This window comes from Oncorhynchus nerka, linkage group LG22, assembly GCF_034236695.1.
Source record: "Oncorhynchus nerka isolate Pitt River linkage group LG22, Oner_Uvic_2.0, whole genome shotgun sequence".
NCBI classification, from domain to species: domain Eukaryota; kingdom Metazoa; phylum Chordata; class Actinopteri; order Salmoniformes; family Salmonidae; genus Oncorhynchus; species Oncorhynchus nerka.
The window spans coordinates 26,444,529-26,464,397 of record NC_088417.1 but is presented as its reverse complement, the minus strand read 5'-3'; the positions used below and the strand labels follow the sequence as shown (position 1 = coordinate 26,464,397).

The window sequence follows — 19,869 nt, the reverse complement described above, 5'->3', positions numbered from 1 at the left end:
CTTAGGGGCAATATCACCCTACTCCGATGTGCCTCAGGGAGAGGCCCCAGCGGGCAGTCATTTGGAAGGTTAAAATAGCATTAGAACCTAGCCCAAACAACCTATCCTAAACACTGACACACTGTAGTAGACTACACTCCTCTCTGGTGACAAATAACGTGTTGGTCAGGCTTATACAAACACTATATAAACCACTTCTGGTTCCATCAGAGTGGGTGTTTTAGTTTAGCATCTGTGTGAGATAACGTTATGAGTGTTCATACCATGTTTCCTTTGGGACCGTGTGGCCCGTCCACTCCAGCTACACCCTGTGGGAACACAAACATTCAGATGAGTAGGAACTTCTTATTCAGTGTTGTGATATATAGGAGGTACCACAGTGACACCTCTATCATAGGAAAGTATGTGTTAAGTACTACTTACAGGCTGTCCAGTGGGACCGGGTGGACCGCGGGGCCCAAGCAGACCTCTAGGACCCTAGAGACAGAGAGAGAGAGAGAGAGAGAGAGAGAGAGAGAGAGAAAAAAGAGAGAGAGAGAGAGAGAGAGAGAGAGAGAGAGAGAGAGAAAATAAAGAGTTTCAGGATCACACAAAGATGGTGAATAAATGAAAATAGTTCACTCAAGCCATTTACCCTTGTAAAAAATATTCAATGTTCCTGTCTGGGGGCATTCCCTCTTTCACCTGAGCCTGCTTTCCCCCGTGAGCTCACAGTTCCTTCATGATACTGTATCTGGAATGCTCCAGTGCGATAGAGAACCGCTGCCTACGGTCTACCTATTGTCCCTTCTCCACTTGCCTCACTAGTTCCACCCCGCCTAGACCAGATAACATTTGCGTTTGAGACGTCTCAGTCTGGGGCACCCAATAAGTAGACCAGAGCCCCCATAAGATAAAATGAGGGGGTGGGATGTCTCGCTTTCTCTACTGTCTCTGGGTCACAGAAAACAATGTTTAAGTCATCTGTGGAACAAATGCCCCATTAAGAAACACTGCACCCTAACGGACTAATATGATTCATACATGAAATAACGGATACAGAAGTAGTCGAGCTGTCAACCAGAGGAGATAGTAGGTCATATCAGGGTGGTTGAATACTTGTATTACTCCAATACCGTTGTTACACTGTAGGGTCCTATTTATCAAACCTAATAGCAATTCAGTGGACGCTTTCTTACACTCTCTCCAGCCAATCCCCTTGGCCCGATCTCTCCATCCTCGCCCTGCACAGAGAGGAAAAACAGTTAGTTTACATAGTAAGGCCGGAGGGATGTAAATGAAGAAGAGGAGTGGGAGGATGATGAAGGGGGAGAGGATACTCACTCTCTGTCCATCTTCTCCAGGGGCTCCAGGTGGTCCCAGTGGTCCTGTCTCCCCCTATGGGAGAGAGGGGGGTATAGAGGGGGAGAAAAGAGAGAGAGAGAGAGAGAGAGAGAGAGAGAGATGTGTGCTATTATTATTATAAAAGAGGATTGGGCCAGGCCAGCTGTAGACTTGAAGCCGCTCACAACCTCTTATTTACTTCAGACTGGCTGGCTGTGCTGGCTGGCTGGCTGGCTGACTGGCTGACTGACTCTGTTGTTACCTTGATGTTACCCAGGCCAGGATTAGGAACCGCACGCCCAGGCTGGAAATATCTGAGGCCTCCTAATATCTGTCTTCGTCTCTGTCCCTTCTCTCTGTTTCTCTACCTCTCTGCAGCCCAAGCTCCTATTTAGCCTGGTGGGGGACTTGTGTGGCTTGCCTCTTCTAAGTGCCCTTCAAGCAGACAGTACAGAACAGGACTGGCACTGGGAGTTCTGTATATGCACGTGTATCATTGTAGCATGACCGAGATCTTCAACATGCTGCCTGGCTATGTGTCTGGTGAGTAACTCTATGGAAGAGATCGATATAAGAGGATCAATGTGTCCAAGCTATTGGTCCGACTCTAAGTCTAAATAATGCTAACTTTATTTAGTGATTTTTAAATGACCACTTCAAAGCCATTCAGATTAGCTCTACAATAATACAATAAATATATGTCATTCAGCATTTCATTTTCTGAATGAAGGACTTAGCTGATTGTACAATATCGCACACACAAAAACTCAAGACAGATTATTCAGTAGTAACACCCACAAGCTGACGTGGCCAAAAATGTCAAAGACGTTTTATAACTTCCAAAAACCCCTGGTATTTCCAAAATCCCCTGTTCAGAGTCTAATAGCGTTGGCATTTTGTTTTAAGCCAATTTGGTTTTATCAAATAGGGCAACAGTGTTTTTACCCATAAGCCTATAAACGTCCAAGGCCATTTGTTTCTCAGTCCAACACTAGTCTATTGTTCAATGATAGTCAACCAGTATGTATCCCCTTGATCACCTGCTGTACTAAATCTCACTGTAATTTACCTCAGATCCTCTGGAATGAGTGATAATACTAGATGTAAAAGACCCGTGTTTTTGGAAACATACTGTGTCGTTGGCCATACCACGACCCACATTCTCTCTCTTTCACTATTTGTTCAAGCGGGTGGACGGGTTGAAGAGGGAAGGTGACTTCAAATCAGACCCTCGATCGAAGTGAACCAGTATAGGTACTGAAAGTCATGTTTTGTAGAGGGAGAGAATACGGAGATCCTGATCATTTGATGTCTGCTTCATGGGTCATTTCCCTGAGATAGTGTGCAGGCTCTCAACTGCCTAAGGTACAGATGTAGGATCTTCATTTAAAGCCAGTTTTCTACAGCAGGAAAATAATCCCGCAGCAAAAAGACATTTTCATTGTTATGTGGATTAAAATTCATGGACATTTTTGTAGGGGGTGATACATTTTTTCGGAAAATGTCAAACTTCAAAAGCCTTTTTAAACCTCAAACACAGTTTTAGTTGTCCTGTACCAGAGTGATCAAATCAAGATCCTACATCTGTATTCCCATTAAAGAAGAGGTGAACATGCAGGAGCTTGTGACTTTGTGGTGACGTTACTATGCTCACCCTGTGTCCCTTCTCACCAGGCAGACCGGGAAGGCCATCAAAGCCTCTGTCACCCTGTGGAGAAACAATGTGACAATGACCACCGAGTCCCAAAGACGACACAGACATCATCCTGCATAGGTTTACAACACAGTATTGTGATCAAAACAGAGCAGTCACACTTGACAGAGACAAGTGACTAGGGAAAAGTGACTAGTAGACAGAGGTCCTTGTGTACCTTAGAGCCTGACTCTCCAGGCATTCCTCGGGCCCCATCGGCTCCGCCACGACCCTACAAGAGAGAGGGAGAGAGAAAGAGATAGGCTGAACATGGTAGCATCAAGACCAATCAGGCCATGACATCTACCTGGAAATACAGCTACAGACAATTATGTGTCCACTGCCAGGTTGTCTTAGCACATATCAGACATCTGTTTTTGATTCATTAGGATAAACCTCTCAGATCTCACACGGCACACACACACACACACACACACACACACACACACACACACACACACACACACACACACACACACACATACACACATACACACAAGCGCTAGATGAGGGTCACTCAGTTCACTTACCCTCTTGCCAGATTTGCCTATTTGTCCTGCAGACCCTTGGACTCCCCTGGGGCCCTGTGAATAACAAGTGATGTAGTGAGGTATTGGTAAATGTAGTGAGGTACTGGTAACTGTAGTGAGGTATTGGTAACTGTAGTGAGGTACTGGTAACGGTAGTGAGGTGCTGGTAACTGTAGTGAGGTAATGGTAACTGTAGTGAGGTATTGGTAAATGTAGAGAGGTACTGGTAACTGTAGTGAGGTATTGGTAAATGTAGAGAGGTACTAGTAACTGTAGTGAGGTACTGGTAACTGTAGTGAGGTATTGGTAAATGTAGTGAGGTACTGGTAACTGTAGTGAGGTACTGGTAAGTGTAGTGAGGTATTGGTAACTGTAGTGAGGTATTGGTAAATGTAGAGAGGTACTGGTAACTGTAGTGAGGTATAGGTAACTGTAGTGAGGTATAGGTTACTGTGGTGAGGTATGGGTAACTGTAGTGAGGTATGGGTAATTTTAGTGAGGTATAGGTAACTGTAGTGAGGTATGGGTAACTGTAGTGAGGTATGGGTAACTGTGGTGAGGTATTGGTAACTGTAGTGAGGTATGGGTAACTGTAGTGAGGTATGGGTAGTCTACAGGTATATGTTTAACCTCTCACCTGAGGACCAGGATCTCCACTATCACCTTTAAGTCCAGCAGAACCAGGAACACCCTGAGATAGAGATGGACCAGTGAGAAACATGGACACAAACCTTAAGTCAGTCTTATGGCTTGATCATAACTCCACACAGCCAGTAAGGTGAGTATGTGTTTCACACAAGGAAACAGCAGATGGCGACATTTAGCTGTTAGTTGATGCCTCTTGTGTTGTTTGAACAGATTCATTGACATGTATTGAAGAAAAAAGGAAACGTTTATCAAAACAATGTTACAAAACCATTGTGTAGAATTATATTCCAGGCAAAGTAATAACTCTTCATCTTCATCTGTTTTTAAAAGGATTTAGATAGGATGACTAAATGTGTGAGTATCTTTAATCAGGTTTCATCTTGAACATCTCTATGTGTCAGCTATCTAGTCAGCACCAAACATGTATTATTCAACAGAGATGAATGCGTATGACCTTTTGGGACTCTAGAACTGAATTGAGTATTTTTGGGGCATATACTTAAGTCTAAAATGGTGGGGTTCTATTGCAGGGCTAGGTAGAACTTTTGAAGCACCTTACCAGTCTTCACGACTGAAACATTCCCAACTAGTGATTTAATAATTACAGCCAAGTTTTAAGAACTATCATGAACTTTGTGGTTTTAAAGGGGAAAACCTAAGGTAGACCTATCAAATGAACACAAAGGGAAATGCACTAGAATTATAAAAAGAAGCTTCAACCCTCTAATCTGGTTCATGTTTCATCTCTACTCAGGGACCTATATAGCTGGTTAATAGCTCATAGGAAGCATGAAAAATAGCGGTGAATTTTGAAATAATACTTTGTAGGTTTCTGACAGGGCAGTCAATGACCTGTGGTCACCATTCCTTACATGAGGTGGAAAGACTTAGCAAGAGGGACGTGTTTGGCCGTGTGTGTTATGACGGGTGGAAGAACTGAAAATTACCACTGGACCGGATCTTCCTGTGAGACCCATTGGACCTGAGGGACCTCTCATGGCGAGCTGTGGGGTAGATGGCGGGAGGGGGGAGGGGGGTGGAGGAGGGGAAGGGATGACAAATCACCAGTCAGAACGAGACACCCTACATATGCCACAGCGCCCCACAGACTTCCTAACATTCTAACTCAAACACTCTCTTATAGCCCACTGCTGCTCTTCCTCTGTGGTGTCATGGGTTTACCGTAAGTGAAACATGATGACGCAACGGCCTACACTTGTACAAGACCCAATCCTTTCCTTCTCTCTCTCTCTTTCCTCAGTCACCTGTTGGTCTGTTGGGATGGCCCACCCGTGGGTCATGAACTCCTGTAGTATTTTTAAATGCCTCCTGCATCTGTCCAAACAGGCTGTGGTCCTGCCTGTAGCCTGCTCAGCACCTCTCTCAGGGCCCCCCACCACTCCACTCCCCCCTTACCATGAACCAAAGCTGTGAGAAGACCCACACTTATAACGAGCAAGATAGCTGAAATGCCAATGAGGTTCTCTTTTTCATAAAAAAATGTTTTAATTTCAAGAGAGATAGCTGCGCCAGTTTTACCCCCTCAAAGGCTACACTGGAGCCGCTTGGCCTCCTTTGGCCCACTTCAGCCCTGGTGTACTGTTTGGCCTGCTTTGGCCCCCTTCGGCCTGCTGCAGCCATGGCATTCGGCCCTCTTTGGCCAATTACGGCCCTGGTGTACTCACTCTAGCCTGGGAGAGGATGGCCTGGGCTTGGGCCTCCTGAGCAGACACTACGGGTCCCTTCTCTCCGTCCCCTCCAAAACGGAACTGTCACACAGAGAAACACAGGCCTTACAAAAGACAAATCACAATCGTGCTGCGTGTGAACAAAGAACATCTAAATATCAATCAAGGATATGGACCAAGAAAGACAACATATGGATCATGATCAAGCAAGACAATCGAACAATTCATTTATTTTTGACCTTTTTACATCAGCAGTTGTCGTAAAGTGCTTTACAGTTGCCAATACATTTAAATACTGGTAGATATTAGTGTTTGTTGGATTGTATGTCAGGTCTGGTACTTACTGGCAGCATCAGCATGGTACCAGGAGGACCTGGTAAACCGTCGGCTCCTGCCAGACCAGCCCGCCCTGCGGGACCCTTGGAAAAGGAGTCACAGAGAGGAGGTGATAAATCTGAATGAACAACCATCAGGATGGAAAGATGCCATGCTAGAACATGCCCAGAGAGAGAGAGGGTGAGAGAGGGGAGGGAGGGAGGGAGGGAGGGAGGGAGGGAGGGAGGGAGGGAGGGAGGGAGGGAGGGAGGGAGGGGCAGAGAAACATTACACCCTATGTTCACCACTCAAAGGGAAAATAAGAACATCCTCATCATTCTCATCCATCCATCATTACAACAACAGAAAGATAAGGAGAGGAGAATAGCCTCACTACCAGGTGGCTGGAAGTGACTGTACTCAGCTGGAATATCTAGGAATGTACTGTAATAACTACTTTACCATATGAACTTGAGTAAAGTATCAGAGCAGAGGACTCTACAGCAGCCCAGGTGATTATCCTGTCCTTTCTGCCTGACCCATTTCCTTCACTTACACTGACCACAGAGTGGTGTCACGTTGGGTGGAAGGACATTTGCAGCTGGACAAAGAAGTACTAATTTATGGTGCACATGGCAAGTGTGTGAGTCTAGTTATGTGAGGTGTTATAGGGAGGTTGGTTAGAGGTGTATGGTATTACGCCCTGCTCAGGGGCAGAGAAGAACATCATCTGAATACGAATCCTCTTTGGTTCAGGAATTGTGATTATTAGGCAAAATGAGTACGCATCAATATGAAATGATCATGTTGAGCTGTAAATATAACTAACACACACACATAGGGATAGGCCAACACAAACACACACAGTAAATGGCAGAGGTGTGTTTGCCCAGGGACGGTTGGCATCATTAGCATGCCTCTCCACTTCCTCCTCACACAACCAGAATAACCTGGCCTCTCTGTGAGCCATGGCTCTGTCCTCTCTCCAAAACCAATAGCCACTTGCATGCCTGGCTGTGTGTGTGTGTGTGTGTGTGTGTGTGTGTGTGTGTGTGTGTGTGTGTGTGTGTGTGTGTGTGTGTGTGTGTGTGTGTGTGTGTGTGTGTGTGTGTGTGTGTGTGTGTGTGTGTGTGTGTGTGTGTGTGTGTGTGCGTGCTCGTGCGTGTGTGTGCGTGTGTGTGTGTGTGTGTGTGTGTGTGTGTGTGTGTGTGTGTGTGTGTGTGTGTGTGTGTGTGTGTGTGTGTGATCGATTGTAGCCATTCCAAGAGAAGCAGAACAAAAAATGTTAATGATTTTATGTTAATTTTATACTATTGCCAGTACTAATAATATTAGTGTAATAGTATAATATATTCAATAATATTAAATGAAACACAAATAATTCTATTGAAACATATTTTATAATTACTGAAATATATTCTCTAATTCTCTATCTATTTGTTCATTCGTTCATTCTTCCATTCATAGAGCAAACTGACATACTGCCACCTAGTGAGTTACAGCACATGTATTACACTGTTCCACGGTCGATTACAATGTTCACTAATATCTGGTCTGAGCACGTAACTTTATCTTACTATTCCAAATCATCTGGTTCTGTAGGAATTGAGGAAATCAAAGTTTTGTGACCTTAACCAAGTGCCTTATCCGTCAGTCTGTGGTGTGTTAAGAAAGGAAGCCATTTCTAAATATTCTGCCACAGCTTCATGCTGATTACGTGCTGATCTATGACCAGGTCCCTCTTGTCCATGTAATCATATTCATTAGGATCTAAAAGGCAAAGCTGATTCTAGATCAGCAATCCTACTCTGAGATCATTTATACAGGCCCTGAAAACACAATATGATGACTTTATACATGGAATCAGCTGTACTGGTGGAGCTAATGAAAACAAGACTTTAACCATCTGTGGGTTTCCCCTCCTCTCCACCCTACAGTCATCCTTTCATCTCTCTGTCTCCCTAGTTCTCCATCCAGCTGCACATGCCTTCCATCTTCTCCCTTGCTATTTCATCCCCCGCTCTCTCTCCCTCTCTCTCTCTCTCTCTCTCTCTCTCTCCCTCTCTCTAATTTAATGTTTTACAACTGTCTCTTCAGTCTCTGTTAATGTGTGTATATATTCTACAGTAATTTCACTGTAGACCGTTTGTAGTCATTGTCAAACATAAAAACTACAACCACTAGATGACTTAAACTGCCCTCAGATAGAGACCGTCCTATGTGACGGGACCACACAGATTGACCATGACAAGACAAGGAAAACAAACCTCCCTTGTAAAACTACTGTGTTGCTTCCTGACTGAGCCCCAGGAAGCAACACAGTTGACGACAGACCTGACATGGGAATTCCCCACTTCACTCCTCCATCTTTCTTCCTCTCCATCTCTCCCTCTGCACTTTCTTTCTCCCAGAGGTAGCATAAACACACACATTCACACATGCTTACACCGAGAGAGAGCGCGAGAGTGAGAATTAAAAAGAGAGCGAGAGAGAGGGAGGGATAGAAAGAAAGAAATAGAGAGGCAGAGAGTCTGAGATAGAGAGAGAGAGAGAGAGAGAGAGAGAGAGAGAGAGAGAGAGAGAGAGAGAGAATAAGGGAGGGAGAGAGAGAGAGAGAGAGATTAAGATAGAACGAGGAGTATACAGGAACAGAGACTCACCCTGTCACCAGGATCTCCAGCAACACCAGGGGGTCCATGCAGACCTGAGGGGCCTGGTAGACCCTACAGAAACACAACCCAGTCAAAACAAGGCACGGCAATGTTGTTACATAAGCCCGAATCCTGAATTGAGAGAGATCCCTATGCATTGAGGCTGACTCACAAATCATGTACAGTATGCTACTTAATAGAACATTTTCATTGAGGTTTGAGTAAAGATCTGTCCCATTCTTTTGACATCCTAAATAACACCATAGTTCACTACATTAAACCAGAGCCCTATGGCCCTGGTCAAAAGTAGTACACTATAAAGGGAACAGGGGGTCATTATGGACGTTCCCATAGCCTTAGGATGAATAGATATGTGTTACTCACAGCTGGGCCTGCAGGTCCAGGAGGTCCTTCAATCAGCATGCCCTAAAAGTGATGGACAGACAACATGAATGAATAAACGGGACAGCAAGGAGAAACACAAACATGGGGCAGCAATTACCACAGCACTTACACAGCACTACACAGCATGGAGGAGCACATTCATTAATAACCAAACAGTTATTTCAACTTCCTGTATGACACAATTTATTTGGGTACACGTATTCCCTCAACACCGGCGGTGTTGTGTTTAGGGTCTTACAGGTTCGATCACAGCGGGTTCGCCCTTCTCTCCTTTCTCCCCACCACCAGCCACCTGTGAAGATAGGGAGGACACCTGTATGAGCTTCTTCATATGGAGCTACAGTCACTGGATCAATGACAAGCGGGGATGGGCGGAATGATGGGGTGAGAAGAATGAAAGAGGCAATTCCACGACTACAGTATTGAAGGAATGAAGAGCAGAGAGAGAGAAAGACAGAAGCAGGTAGAACATGTTAGTCTCAATGAAGGAGGATGGATCAACATGCGTGAAATGGAATGCAGTGCCATTGCATTCATATGGATCACATGGGACCGTGTGTTAGGATGACTGGATGAAACATACAGGGAATCAACACCAATGACTTGGTTTTAATATATAACATGAGTGACAAGGCAAGTATACTGAGTAGAAGTCTCCTGCCATGAGAGCTTCGGCCTGACGGTCTCAGACACTAACGGCCATGGGCTCTATGATTTCCTGTCTCGAAGACATTAAAGCAGACATAACTCTAAATGGAAATGTGGAGAGGAAGTGGTAGAATTCACTGTCTTATGGTTATTTACTTCTGTGGTAGGTAGTTTGGGCGGTGGATTCTAAAATGTTGTGTTCTCCACGGAGCTAGTCACACATACTGCTCAGTAAGAAGCCCGTTTCTGTACTTGGTGTTTGTTTAGTTGGTGAACTCGGCAGGGTCTAAGCAGGGTGTGTGTGAGCTGAGAGTGGGTAGAAGAGGTTATGTCAGTGTGTGTGTGTGTGTGTGTGTGTGTGTGTGTGTGTGTGTGTGTGTGTGTGTGTGTGTGTGTGTGTGTGTGTGTGTGTGTGTGTGTGTGTGTGTGTGTGTGTGTGTGTGTGTGTGTGTGTGTGTGTAAAGACATACAGTTGGCTCTGTGGTAGGGGGTAATTGCCGTTCCCTCAGACCTAGGCTGTGTTGAAGTTAAGTCGAAGGCAAGCTGCTACCTAAAAGTGTCATGCACTTTCCTTCTCCCTATCGGACCAACCCCTAAAATGTCTAGCCCATCCAGACAGTGGGACAGCGCAGGCAGACAAACGCATTCACAGACTGGGAAGGAAGGTGAGGTGTATGATTCAAGCTAACACAGCCTCCACACACACAAACAGCATGACAATGACAGACAAACTCCCCATGCCAAGACAAACTAGAGCCACAATGCTTCTGAAGGGAGAGAGTTGTGATTTCCATAACCACAGCCCGTGGGCCGGGTTGGGACCCCACGGCGCGCACCCCTGGTTCATGCACACACCCCTCAGTCGGGTGGCGAGGGGTGCCATACTTACTGCAGTCTGGGTGAATTCCTCCGTTTCCGCGGGAACCCCCAGCCCCACCTCTTCTTCAACAGTATCCATGTGGTTGGGTAGCTCAGCGGCCACATTTCCATACTCATCATACACCCCATACTCATACTGCTTATTGTCCAATACGCCCCCTAGGTCATACTCCTTAAAGTCATACTCGTCCTCTCCGGGGTCCACACTGTCCAGGCCAGCCTCGGGGGCACCGGTGGGCTCCTGACTCAGTGGGGCGGCTCCAGTGACAACATAGTCACCAGCAACAATCTCCTCCTCGACAGCCTTATGTTACCCAAGCAGCGGAGCGTTGAGGGGATGAGGGAGGTGGAGGGGTGAGCAACGGAGGGAACAGGGTTGTTAGTCAAGCAGTCATAGGTAGGTAGAGGAGACTACTGTCTATGTAAAGCCTTAGCAGGTCAAAATGAAACGAGCAGGGTGATCCATGGAGAAAGCTATGGTAATGTGGTAACACCTTATTTAAGTCCCATTTACCCTTGTGGAAATCTATATGTTTTGTTGGTGAGATATTGATTTAACTTTATGATAGTGTGCAATTATTGTCTAGCCATATACGGTTACTCTGCAAGTCATTACGTTGAGGACTAGTCTCTCACAGTGAAACAAACTGGTGTCTGTCACTCCGTAATGTTGATGCACTGTACGTGTAACAGATATTATCATCGTCCAGTATTGACTTCAGGCCTAAAACAAGAAGGGACAAATAAAGTGTTACCTTGATGACTTCAAAAAAAAGCATTATCAATTGAGATGATCGAATTTACATCAATCAGTCAGGTCTAAGACAGACTTTAGGTTCTTTCAGTCTTTAGGTTTTTTCAGTCTTTAGGTTATTTCAGCCTTTAGGTTATTTCAGTCTTTTTTGCACAAACATAATACATACCATCAGCATGTCAATATATGTACAGTGGTGAAAAAAGACTGAAATAGATTAAGTAAATCTGAAATGACACTACAAGCATATTTCAGAAATGGTCAATCTACAATATAGCAATGTGCAAAAATGCAGAGTACATATGTGTACCAGGGATTTGATGTTCAATGCAGAGTACATATGTGTACCAGGGATTTGATGTTCAATGCAGAGTACATATGTGTACCAGGGATTTGATGTTCAATGCAGAGTACATATGTGTACCAGGGATTTGATGTTCAATGCAGAGTACATATGTGTACCAGGGATTTGATGTTCAATGCAGAGTACATATGTGTACCAGGGATTTGATGTTCAATGCAGAGTACATATGTGTACCAGGGATTTGATGTTCAATGCAGAGTACATATGTGTACCAGGGATTTGATGTTCAATGCAGAGTACATATGTGTACCAGGGATTTGATGTTCAATGCAGAGTACATATGTGTACCAGGGATTTGATGTTCAATGCAGAGTACAAAAGTGTACCAGGGATCTGATGTTCAATGCAGAGAACATAAGTGTACCAGGGATTTGATGTTCAATGCAGAGAACATAAGTGTACCAGGGATTTGATGTTCAATGCAGAGTACAAAAGTGTACCAGGGATCTGATGTTCAATGCAGAGAACATAAGTGTACCAGGGATTTGATGTTCAATGCAGAGAACATAAGTGTACCAGGGATTTGATGTTCAATGCAGAGTACAAAAGTGTACCAGGGATTTGATATTACATTTACTAGATGATGTGGATTGATACCAAATGTTTATCATGTGACTGTATTATTTATGACATACTCTGCATTTGGCAAAGCTCAACAACCACCCAACAGCACTGTCATAACGAGTGATCGTTGTGGATTTCGCTAAGGAAGCCAACAAAATGGATGTCATGACACAGGTATCTGAGCTGATAATATCAGACTAAATTTAGTGAGGGAGAACCAGATTTTGGCATGTAGGGGAGAACGGGGGGAAAGGTGATCCAGTGGGCCCAGCTTACTCCATTTTACCCTATGGTCAATTTAAATGATATGCAATCAAGGGCAAGATAACTCAGTGAAATCACATCCATGTGGAACATATTGCTACTGCTGTAACACAGTGCAACAAGTGTCATAATCGGCTGTGAAGATTCCTCTGCTTGGTTGATCATAGTTCTATTGGTGCGATTGGGAGAACTATTAATCAAAAGCTGGGCAGCGGGCTGGCCATCTACGGCTGAGCAGAGGCGATTGCTGTGACACCCATATCTCACTGGAGACAGAACACAAACCCCATGTTTAACTCAGCAGAAACTTGATGGCTAGAAGGAGGGGCTTGGTTCTCCACAGAGAGAAATTTGCCCTTTTATGATTGGCCATTGCATACTGTCAATCATGGGTAAGGCTGCAAATCAAATCGTTTCACCTACCTACTGTACCATCAATCTCATACAGAAAAGTACACCACTCCTAAAAGTAAAAGGTACATTTTGTCCATGAAGTAAACACCAAATGTGACTTTGGCGATTGGATTTAAGATTATTTTGGTTTGTGATGCCTCTGAACGCAGACTGTGCTGCAGTGTATATGGAGAATCCCTTTGTTGGGCCTCTAAACTGACAACATATTGCTTCACTTACACCCTGAGGGGATTCTATTTCACAAAAGGCCTCTAGCAAAGTCTTAGAGCCACACAGACTAAAGAAAACATTTATTTTCTTCTAATCAAAAACGATCATGAAATATATTCCTATCTTATTTCTCCTTTCAGCTGTGACCCAGTTCATTTCACAAATAGTTCTTATTGCTTGTCATATAACTGGCAGTGTGACTATACCAGAATAATATAAATGGCCAAAATACTGTATTTGGAATACCATTATAATACCATTATAATACCATTACCATCTAATAGATCAATCTATACTGAGGGAGGCAGATAACCGATTATTATTTCAATGTACAAAAATTATCCAGCAATTAATCAGTATCCTGTAAGATGACTGTTGATGAAGTGTAATGCACATACATACATACATACATACATACATACATACATACATACATACATACATACATACATACATACATACATACATACGCAGATGCAAAACATACTTACAGGTCAGTGGATAGTACTAAGTGGATTGAATAAAGCCATGAATGACATATTGTTGTAGCTTTCTAATGCTTAATAATATCTTCTATCCGACAAAAAAACACAATGTTCAAAACAGAACAATTACATTTGAATTGTTTTGTCTTTGTCATTTCATACCACATACTTCCTTTGGTAATACGTCTTCCTGGTTTCTTTTACTCCTCCAAAACTGCTCTTTCTTTCTTATAGTAATAAGTAAATAAAAAACTAAATATGAAATGTAAAAAGTTACCTCGTTTGGTCCACTGGTGGCAATGGGAGACTGAGTTTGAGTACCCTCTACAGTTCCGTAGTCAAGCTCACTGTCAGTATACTCAGTGTATTCTCCGTCTACATTGTTTAGCTGAAGTTGTGTCACATCGAAAAGGAAAGAAGAAGAAGAAGAAGAAGAACATAGAAGCGGGTTAAAACAGAACGAGCACAACACAAGGTGTTATTCGCTTGGGCCTTTCCAGCTGGCTACAACTCTGCTGGGTCTAGAGAGGCAGTGTAGGAGGGGGGTTAGGTATAGCTTTCAGTCTAGCATCACAGATTTTCCCCAGAAAACGTCAGAGGAAAGATCTGGATGTGATCTGATGTTTCTTCACTGGTACTGTTACCCCTAATACTCTGTATCGGTGTAGTTCCGGCGCGGTAGCTTGGTAGCCATGATAGCCATTCATCTGTCTCTTCTTCTTAGCGACCGCTAACTTTTTAGCTGCAGATTTTTTAGAGGCCTGGAACTTTAGGGGCTTAGACTTAAGGGACTTTCGGGTCCTCTTCTTTTGCATGTAGACACTACGTTTCTTTCTCTGGAAGAAGGTTATGGTGATAGAAGAACAAGACAACACATAACAACATTGAGAAGTTGAAGAGCTGGGGTTGAAAATAAACAACGACACCAGAAATCGTGGGATATGTTTTCAACCTGAGCTACAAACTGAACATAAGACAAACATTCAAAGCTGGCATTCGCCGTGTGAGAGCAGAGGGCGGGTCTTGGAGCTATGAATACAAGTTTGCTTGACACATCAATGCATACATTAGAACAGTCAACCAGAGAGTTCGGAAAGGGAGGGAGGGCACAATAACTGACATTAAGACACCACAGGACAAATAAATGTATTTTTCTGTCTTTTCAGTATTTCATTTACCTGAGGGTCACTACCCGCCTCATACTCGTCTGTTGGAACATTCTCTGTCTCTCCTTCTACTTCAGAGTAATCATAGAACTGAGTGTAATCTAAGTCATCAGCAGTAGTGTACTGAAGGGGGAGAGGGAGAGATGTTAGGATTAGCATGCTAGCATTAGCATTAGCATTAGCATTAGCATTAGCATAACAGATAACTTTTTGTCCGAAAAAATATGATATACATATAACATGTCCGTCGTGGACATATTATGAATTAAAACTGTCACAAGTTACATTCATTAGATTGCATTATTCACAAAAAAATATGAATAATATTGTACAAATGTAATAATTAGCGTGGCATATTGTAAGTCATCAAAATATTGTCTCCAACGATATGCTGTGTAGCTTTCCTGCCAATGAAAATCCATGGCTAACGCTTGTTTACAAAGCTGATGTGTAGCTGCACAGCATGAGACAATACTTTACTATTATAGTAATATCATTTAGGAGCGATAGCTAGCTCTTAAACAATAAATCTGCACGGCGAGGTTAGGGTTAAGCATCAGTTGGCCATTGATCTTTAAAAGGATGGCTAACGCTCCAAACATGGAAATAACCACTAAGAACAGCACATGATGGAAACCACGTGAGAGCTACAGATGTATAAACCGGTGGGGTGTGCAAAAGCTATTAAGAAGCGGAGGTGTACATCAGGGAAAGCCATGAGAACAACACCAGCTGCATGTAATATGGCAGGGCTTGGTTAATGGAGCTTTGCCGACATAGCAGCGGTTTCAATTCCATCCTATAGCACCTACATCTGAAGCAGAGTAGATTAAAGAGTGGGATTTACTGAACGTGTAACTTCCTGATAGTTTTGATTTCCCTTTCTTTCCCTGTGGTTATATGTGGTTACAATGAGGAGCTGCACGTGTGTCTGGCATGCTCTCGTTAACAGCATCCCCAGTGAACATAATAAAACACTATCATATGACTCAGAGGAAGTGGAAAGTGGAGAAGGGATTTATTAAATGAACAGAGGCAGTAAAACTCTCTCCTCATCCTGGTAGTTATAGGTGGAAAGACTGAACATGTTCAAGTGCGTAATCAATGACGAGCTACGTATACTGACATATACATTTGGAGTAAATTGTGTACTGAATATACATTGCATTTTACATTATCTGATGAAACTCATTGTTTTGATAACATTGTATATCAAACAGTCAGAGGTTTAACTTGACTGTTTGACATGGGGTTAAAATAATTGCATCCTTCACAGATGAATCAGGGTTAGTCCCCATCCAGCTGCATAGCTGACAATGGGACTGATGAGATGTCTTCCATGGGCTCATAGAAGAGAGAGAAAATAGAGAGAGAGACAGAGAGAGAGGGGGGAGAGAGAGGGGGGCGACAAAGAAAGAGAGAGAGGGGGGGGAGACAGAGAAAGAGAGAGAGAGAGAGAGAGAGAGAGAGAGAGAGAGAGAGAGAGAGAGAGAGAGAGGCCACATGGAGAATCCCATCCAGGCGAGTCGGCAGATTTACATCCTGGCACCGCTCAGATAAGACACCAAGAGCAAGGCACTCTGAGTAAATACTGGACCCTCAAGGAGACTGGGGGGGTCATTAATATGTACTGTCAGCAGACTGTTAGAGAGGTGTCCCTCCCTCTCCTGTGGTCTCCCCTATTGTTCTACTGTGGGTTTCTAAGTGTTTTTAATAGGTGTATTAATGACTCATGTATTTATCTGTGGATAACACAGATGTCATGTATCGCTTTACAGGACAGTGTTAAGGCACGTGGATGGCTGTGTTCTGTGTTCTGTCCCTGCGGTTTGGCTCTGGTGCTACGGTGGATCTGTGAAACGCATTAGATGAATGAGCCATAGAACTCTCCTCGCCAAAGTGGACACAGACATTGTGGCAGTTAAATCATTTCCACTGTGGTACAATTCAAAGAAAAAATACCTGTAAGGAAATTCAAGAGCAAGTACCTCGAGAGTGTTCTGAAAAGATCTTTAGGTGTTGTACTGAGATAAGACCCTCAAGGCCTGGAGGAGACTTCAATCCCCTCGCTCCTTCCTCTATTGACGTTAAAGGTAAAGGAAGTAAATACTATAGAAATACGGCAATTCATTGACACATCTAATGATGCTCTAAGACGGACTAGTGAGTCTTTGTATGTCCTGTGTGTCTAGATTCTAGGATCTATGATTTGCTGCATAGGGTCCCATAAGGACCTCAAGAGCTGGCAGTGCCAGAATGGGTCCAGGTGCACTCTTTCACACTGGGGACCTGAAACTGGAACCCCCATAGTGCCCCATCCCATCCTGTGGCCCTCAGCATACTGACCTCGTCCTCGGGCTGCTGGGCCTGCAGGGAGTGCCCGTGGGGAGTTTCACAGTCTGGGCTGTAGTGTTCACAGTAGTCATAAGCTGCTTTAGGATCGGCCACAATCAGCAGCTGCTGGATGTCACCCTGCAGAAAGACAACGAGGAAATGAAGAAGGATGAGGTGTGGGAAAATCCTGTTTACCTCTAACCCTTCCAGTTGGTGAGAGTTAGCAGAGCAGACAAACACAGTATTGTATAGTATGTACCAGAATAACAATCAAAAAACGTGTCTATCTTTAGTCATTGATTTGATGAATATTGATCCCTGTACTGTTGGAAAAAAACACGTTCACATCAGATAAAACAAGGTCATAGCAGGAAGTACAGAGGACAGACAGAACATCATAACCATAACGTCAGATAACATTTCATCCCATCACCCCCCTATCGTCTGTGGCAGTGCAGTCTCAAAGTTCTCAGGCTAGCAAGGGGTAGTAAGGGAAATGGAATGTGATTCTAGCCAACTGGTTAAACAGCTTGACACATACCACAAGACACTCATCCACAGGGCACAGGAAATCGAGTTTAGACACTGGCAGGGTAAGTCAATTATTATTCTTACCACCGGGGTTTACCCAGCCAGGCAGGGAAATCAAACAAGCATGTACCATCAGGAAGACAAAAGGACAAAACACCTGGAATCCATGTGTGCTGTCTGAGCAGCGGGAAGAGCAAAGGTGTGATTTAAGATGGTGCAAAGACAGACAACAGACAGACAACAGACAGACAACAGACAGAAAGCCACGGATGGAAGTGCAGTATTTACAATCTTGTGTCAGACTGTGATAAACAAAATGTCAGCAGAGAGGCACTGTGCTGTTGTGACAGGGAAAAAAGAACAAAGAGCATTGCAGAGCTCATGAATCTGCTGCTAAACACCAATCCAACGTTTATTGGTAGAGCGAATAAGGGTTGAGGTGGGTGGGTTAGAGGGGGTAGTATACCCCTGGGTACTTGAGGGTACTCAACGTGAGTGAAACCAGATGAACCTTTTAAACTACACCAGTGCCAGGGGCCAGGGCTAAATGTTCATGGCCCAACCTGGTAGCCTCATCTCTGTAGGATCTAAACCAGGTAGTTTTCACCCCCATACCACAAGCCCAGGCTGGAGAGTTAACTATAGCCATAACTATAGCCACAAGGCCACAAGTATAACCAGAGTGGTTGCTGCACTTTACACCTTGGGAGAGTCACAGCACAGTAGCGTCTCAAATGGCACTCTATTCCTTTTATAGTACAGGGCCCGGATCAAAAGTAGTGCACTCAATAGGGAATAGGGTGCCATTTGGGATGCATGCAGCCTGTGTGGTTGTAACAGAACCCGTCATCCCTCGAAATGTCCTCAGGGAAGGCTGAGAATGTTGGGAGGATGTCTAGGTGGTGAAAACACACGCATCTTAAACAGAATAATGGAGGCTGTAAGAATAGAAAGCATAATAGCATAGAATCATCACACTGCACAGAGTGATAAAAAATACTGAAAAGCCTCCATGGTTGGCGAGTTCACTCAAATCACTAGCATGTTTTCTGGCTGCCACAATGACTGACATCATTCCAGAACTGTTTCTAGGTTCTATTCATTCTAGAACTGTCTCTAGGTTCTATTCATTCCAGAACTGTCTCTAGGATCTATTAAAATCAAATCAAATGTTTTTATATAGCCCTTCTTACATCAGCTGATTTCTCAAAGCTGATATCTCAAAGTGCTGTAGAGAAACCCAGCCTAAAACCCCAAACAGCAAGTGATGCAGGTATAGAAGCACGAATAGGATCTATTCGTTCCAGAACTGTCTCCAGGATCTATTCATTCCAGAACTGTCTCCAGGATCTATTCGTTCCAGAACCGTTTCTAGGATCTATTCATTCCAGAACTGTCTCTAGGATCTATTCATTCCAGAACTGTCTCCAGGATCTATTCGTTCTTGAACTGTTTCTACGTTCTATTCGTTCCAGAACTGTCTCTAGGTTCTATTCGTTCCAGAACTATCTCTAGGTTCTATTCGTTCTTGAACTGTTTCTACGTTCTATTCGTTCCAGAACTGTCTCTAGGATCTATTAGTTCCAGAACTGTCTCTAGGTTCTATTCATTCCAGAACTATTGCTAGATTCTATTTGTTCCAGAATTCTCTACCTTGTATCTGTTCCAGTAGATCTACGGTACATCTACGCTGTATCACTGATCTCCAACAGGGCCGATACAGCCAAAGCACATACAGATCATATCTCACTCTAGTCTACATCTTGGCTGCATCATCTGAATTCTTCTCAATCGATAATTGCTAACAAAGTTTCCTGCACTTATTCACACCTTTGAGGGACAGCTGGAAGGGAACTTGCAGGAGTATAAACTCTCATGCCTGGCAGAAGAGTACTGTGCCTAGAGGAAAATAAGCTGACTGATCCTGTTACGTGCATGTCAGACAGTGTTTCTGCCACACACTATACATGGTTTGGCAGAGAGACAGAAGGGGAAGGCAGCAG

The 19,869-nt window shown here is 43.8% G+C and overlaps 1 protein-coding gene across 3 annotated transcripts in view; it reads right to left on the bottom strand.

Moving 5' to 3' along the window:
• The window catches only part of col11a1a (collagen, type XI, alpha 1a), a 112,740-nt gene that overhangs the window by 69,855 nt on the left and 23,016 nt on the right, over positions 1 to 19,869 (bottom strand). Inside the window, exons 5-22 of one of the 3 annotated variants that reach the window (XM_029626588.2) lie at positions 17,348 to 17,473; positions 15,014 to 15,124; positions 14,113 to 14,223; positions 10,791 to 11,084; positions 9,492 to 9,545; positions 9,233 to 9,274; positions 8,858 to 8,920; positions 6,227 to 6,301; positions 5,880 to 5,963; positions 5,142 to 5,198; positions 4,184 to 4,237; positions 3,547 to 3,600; positions 3,195 to 3,248; positions 2,978 to 3,031; positions 1,324 to 1,377; positions 1,179 to 1,223; positions 424 to 477; positions 264 to 308 (exon numbers count right to left, since the gene is read on the bottom strand). In XM_029626588.2, coding sequence (XP_029482448.2) covers positions 264 to 308; positions 424 to 477; positions 1,179 to 1,223; positions 1,324 to 1,377; positions 2,978 to 3,031; positions 3,195 to 3,248; positions 3,547 to 3,600; positions 4,184 to 4,237; positions 5,142 to 5,198; positions 5,880 to 5,963; positions 6,227 to 6,301; positions 8,858 to 8,920; positions 9,233 to 9,274; positions 9,492 to 9,545; positions 10,791 to 11,084; positions 14,113 to 14,223; positions 15,014 to 15,124; positions 17,348 to 17,473 — 1,431 coding nt within the window. The remainder of the gene's footprint in view (positions 1 to 263; positions 309 to 423; positions 478 to 1,178; positions 1,224 to 1,323; positions 1,378 to 2,977; positions 3,032 to 3,194; positions 3,249 to 3,546; positions 3,601 to 4,183; positions 4,238 to 5,141; positions 5,199 to 5,879; positions 5,964 to 6,226; positions 6,302 to 8,857; positions 8,921 to 9,232; positions 9,275 to 9,491; positions 9,546 to 10,790; positions 11,085 to 14,112; positions 14,224 to 15,013; positions 15,125 to 17,347; positions 17,474 to 19,869) is intronic. The other 2 variants (XM_065007099.1, XM_065007098.1) reach the window with 2 other exon arrangements.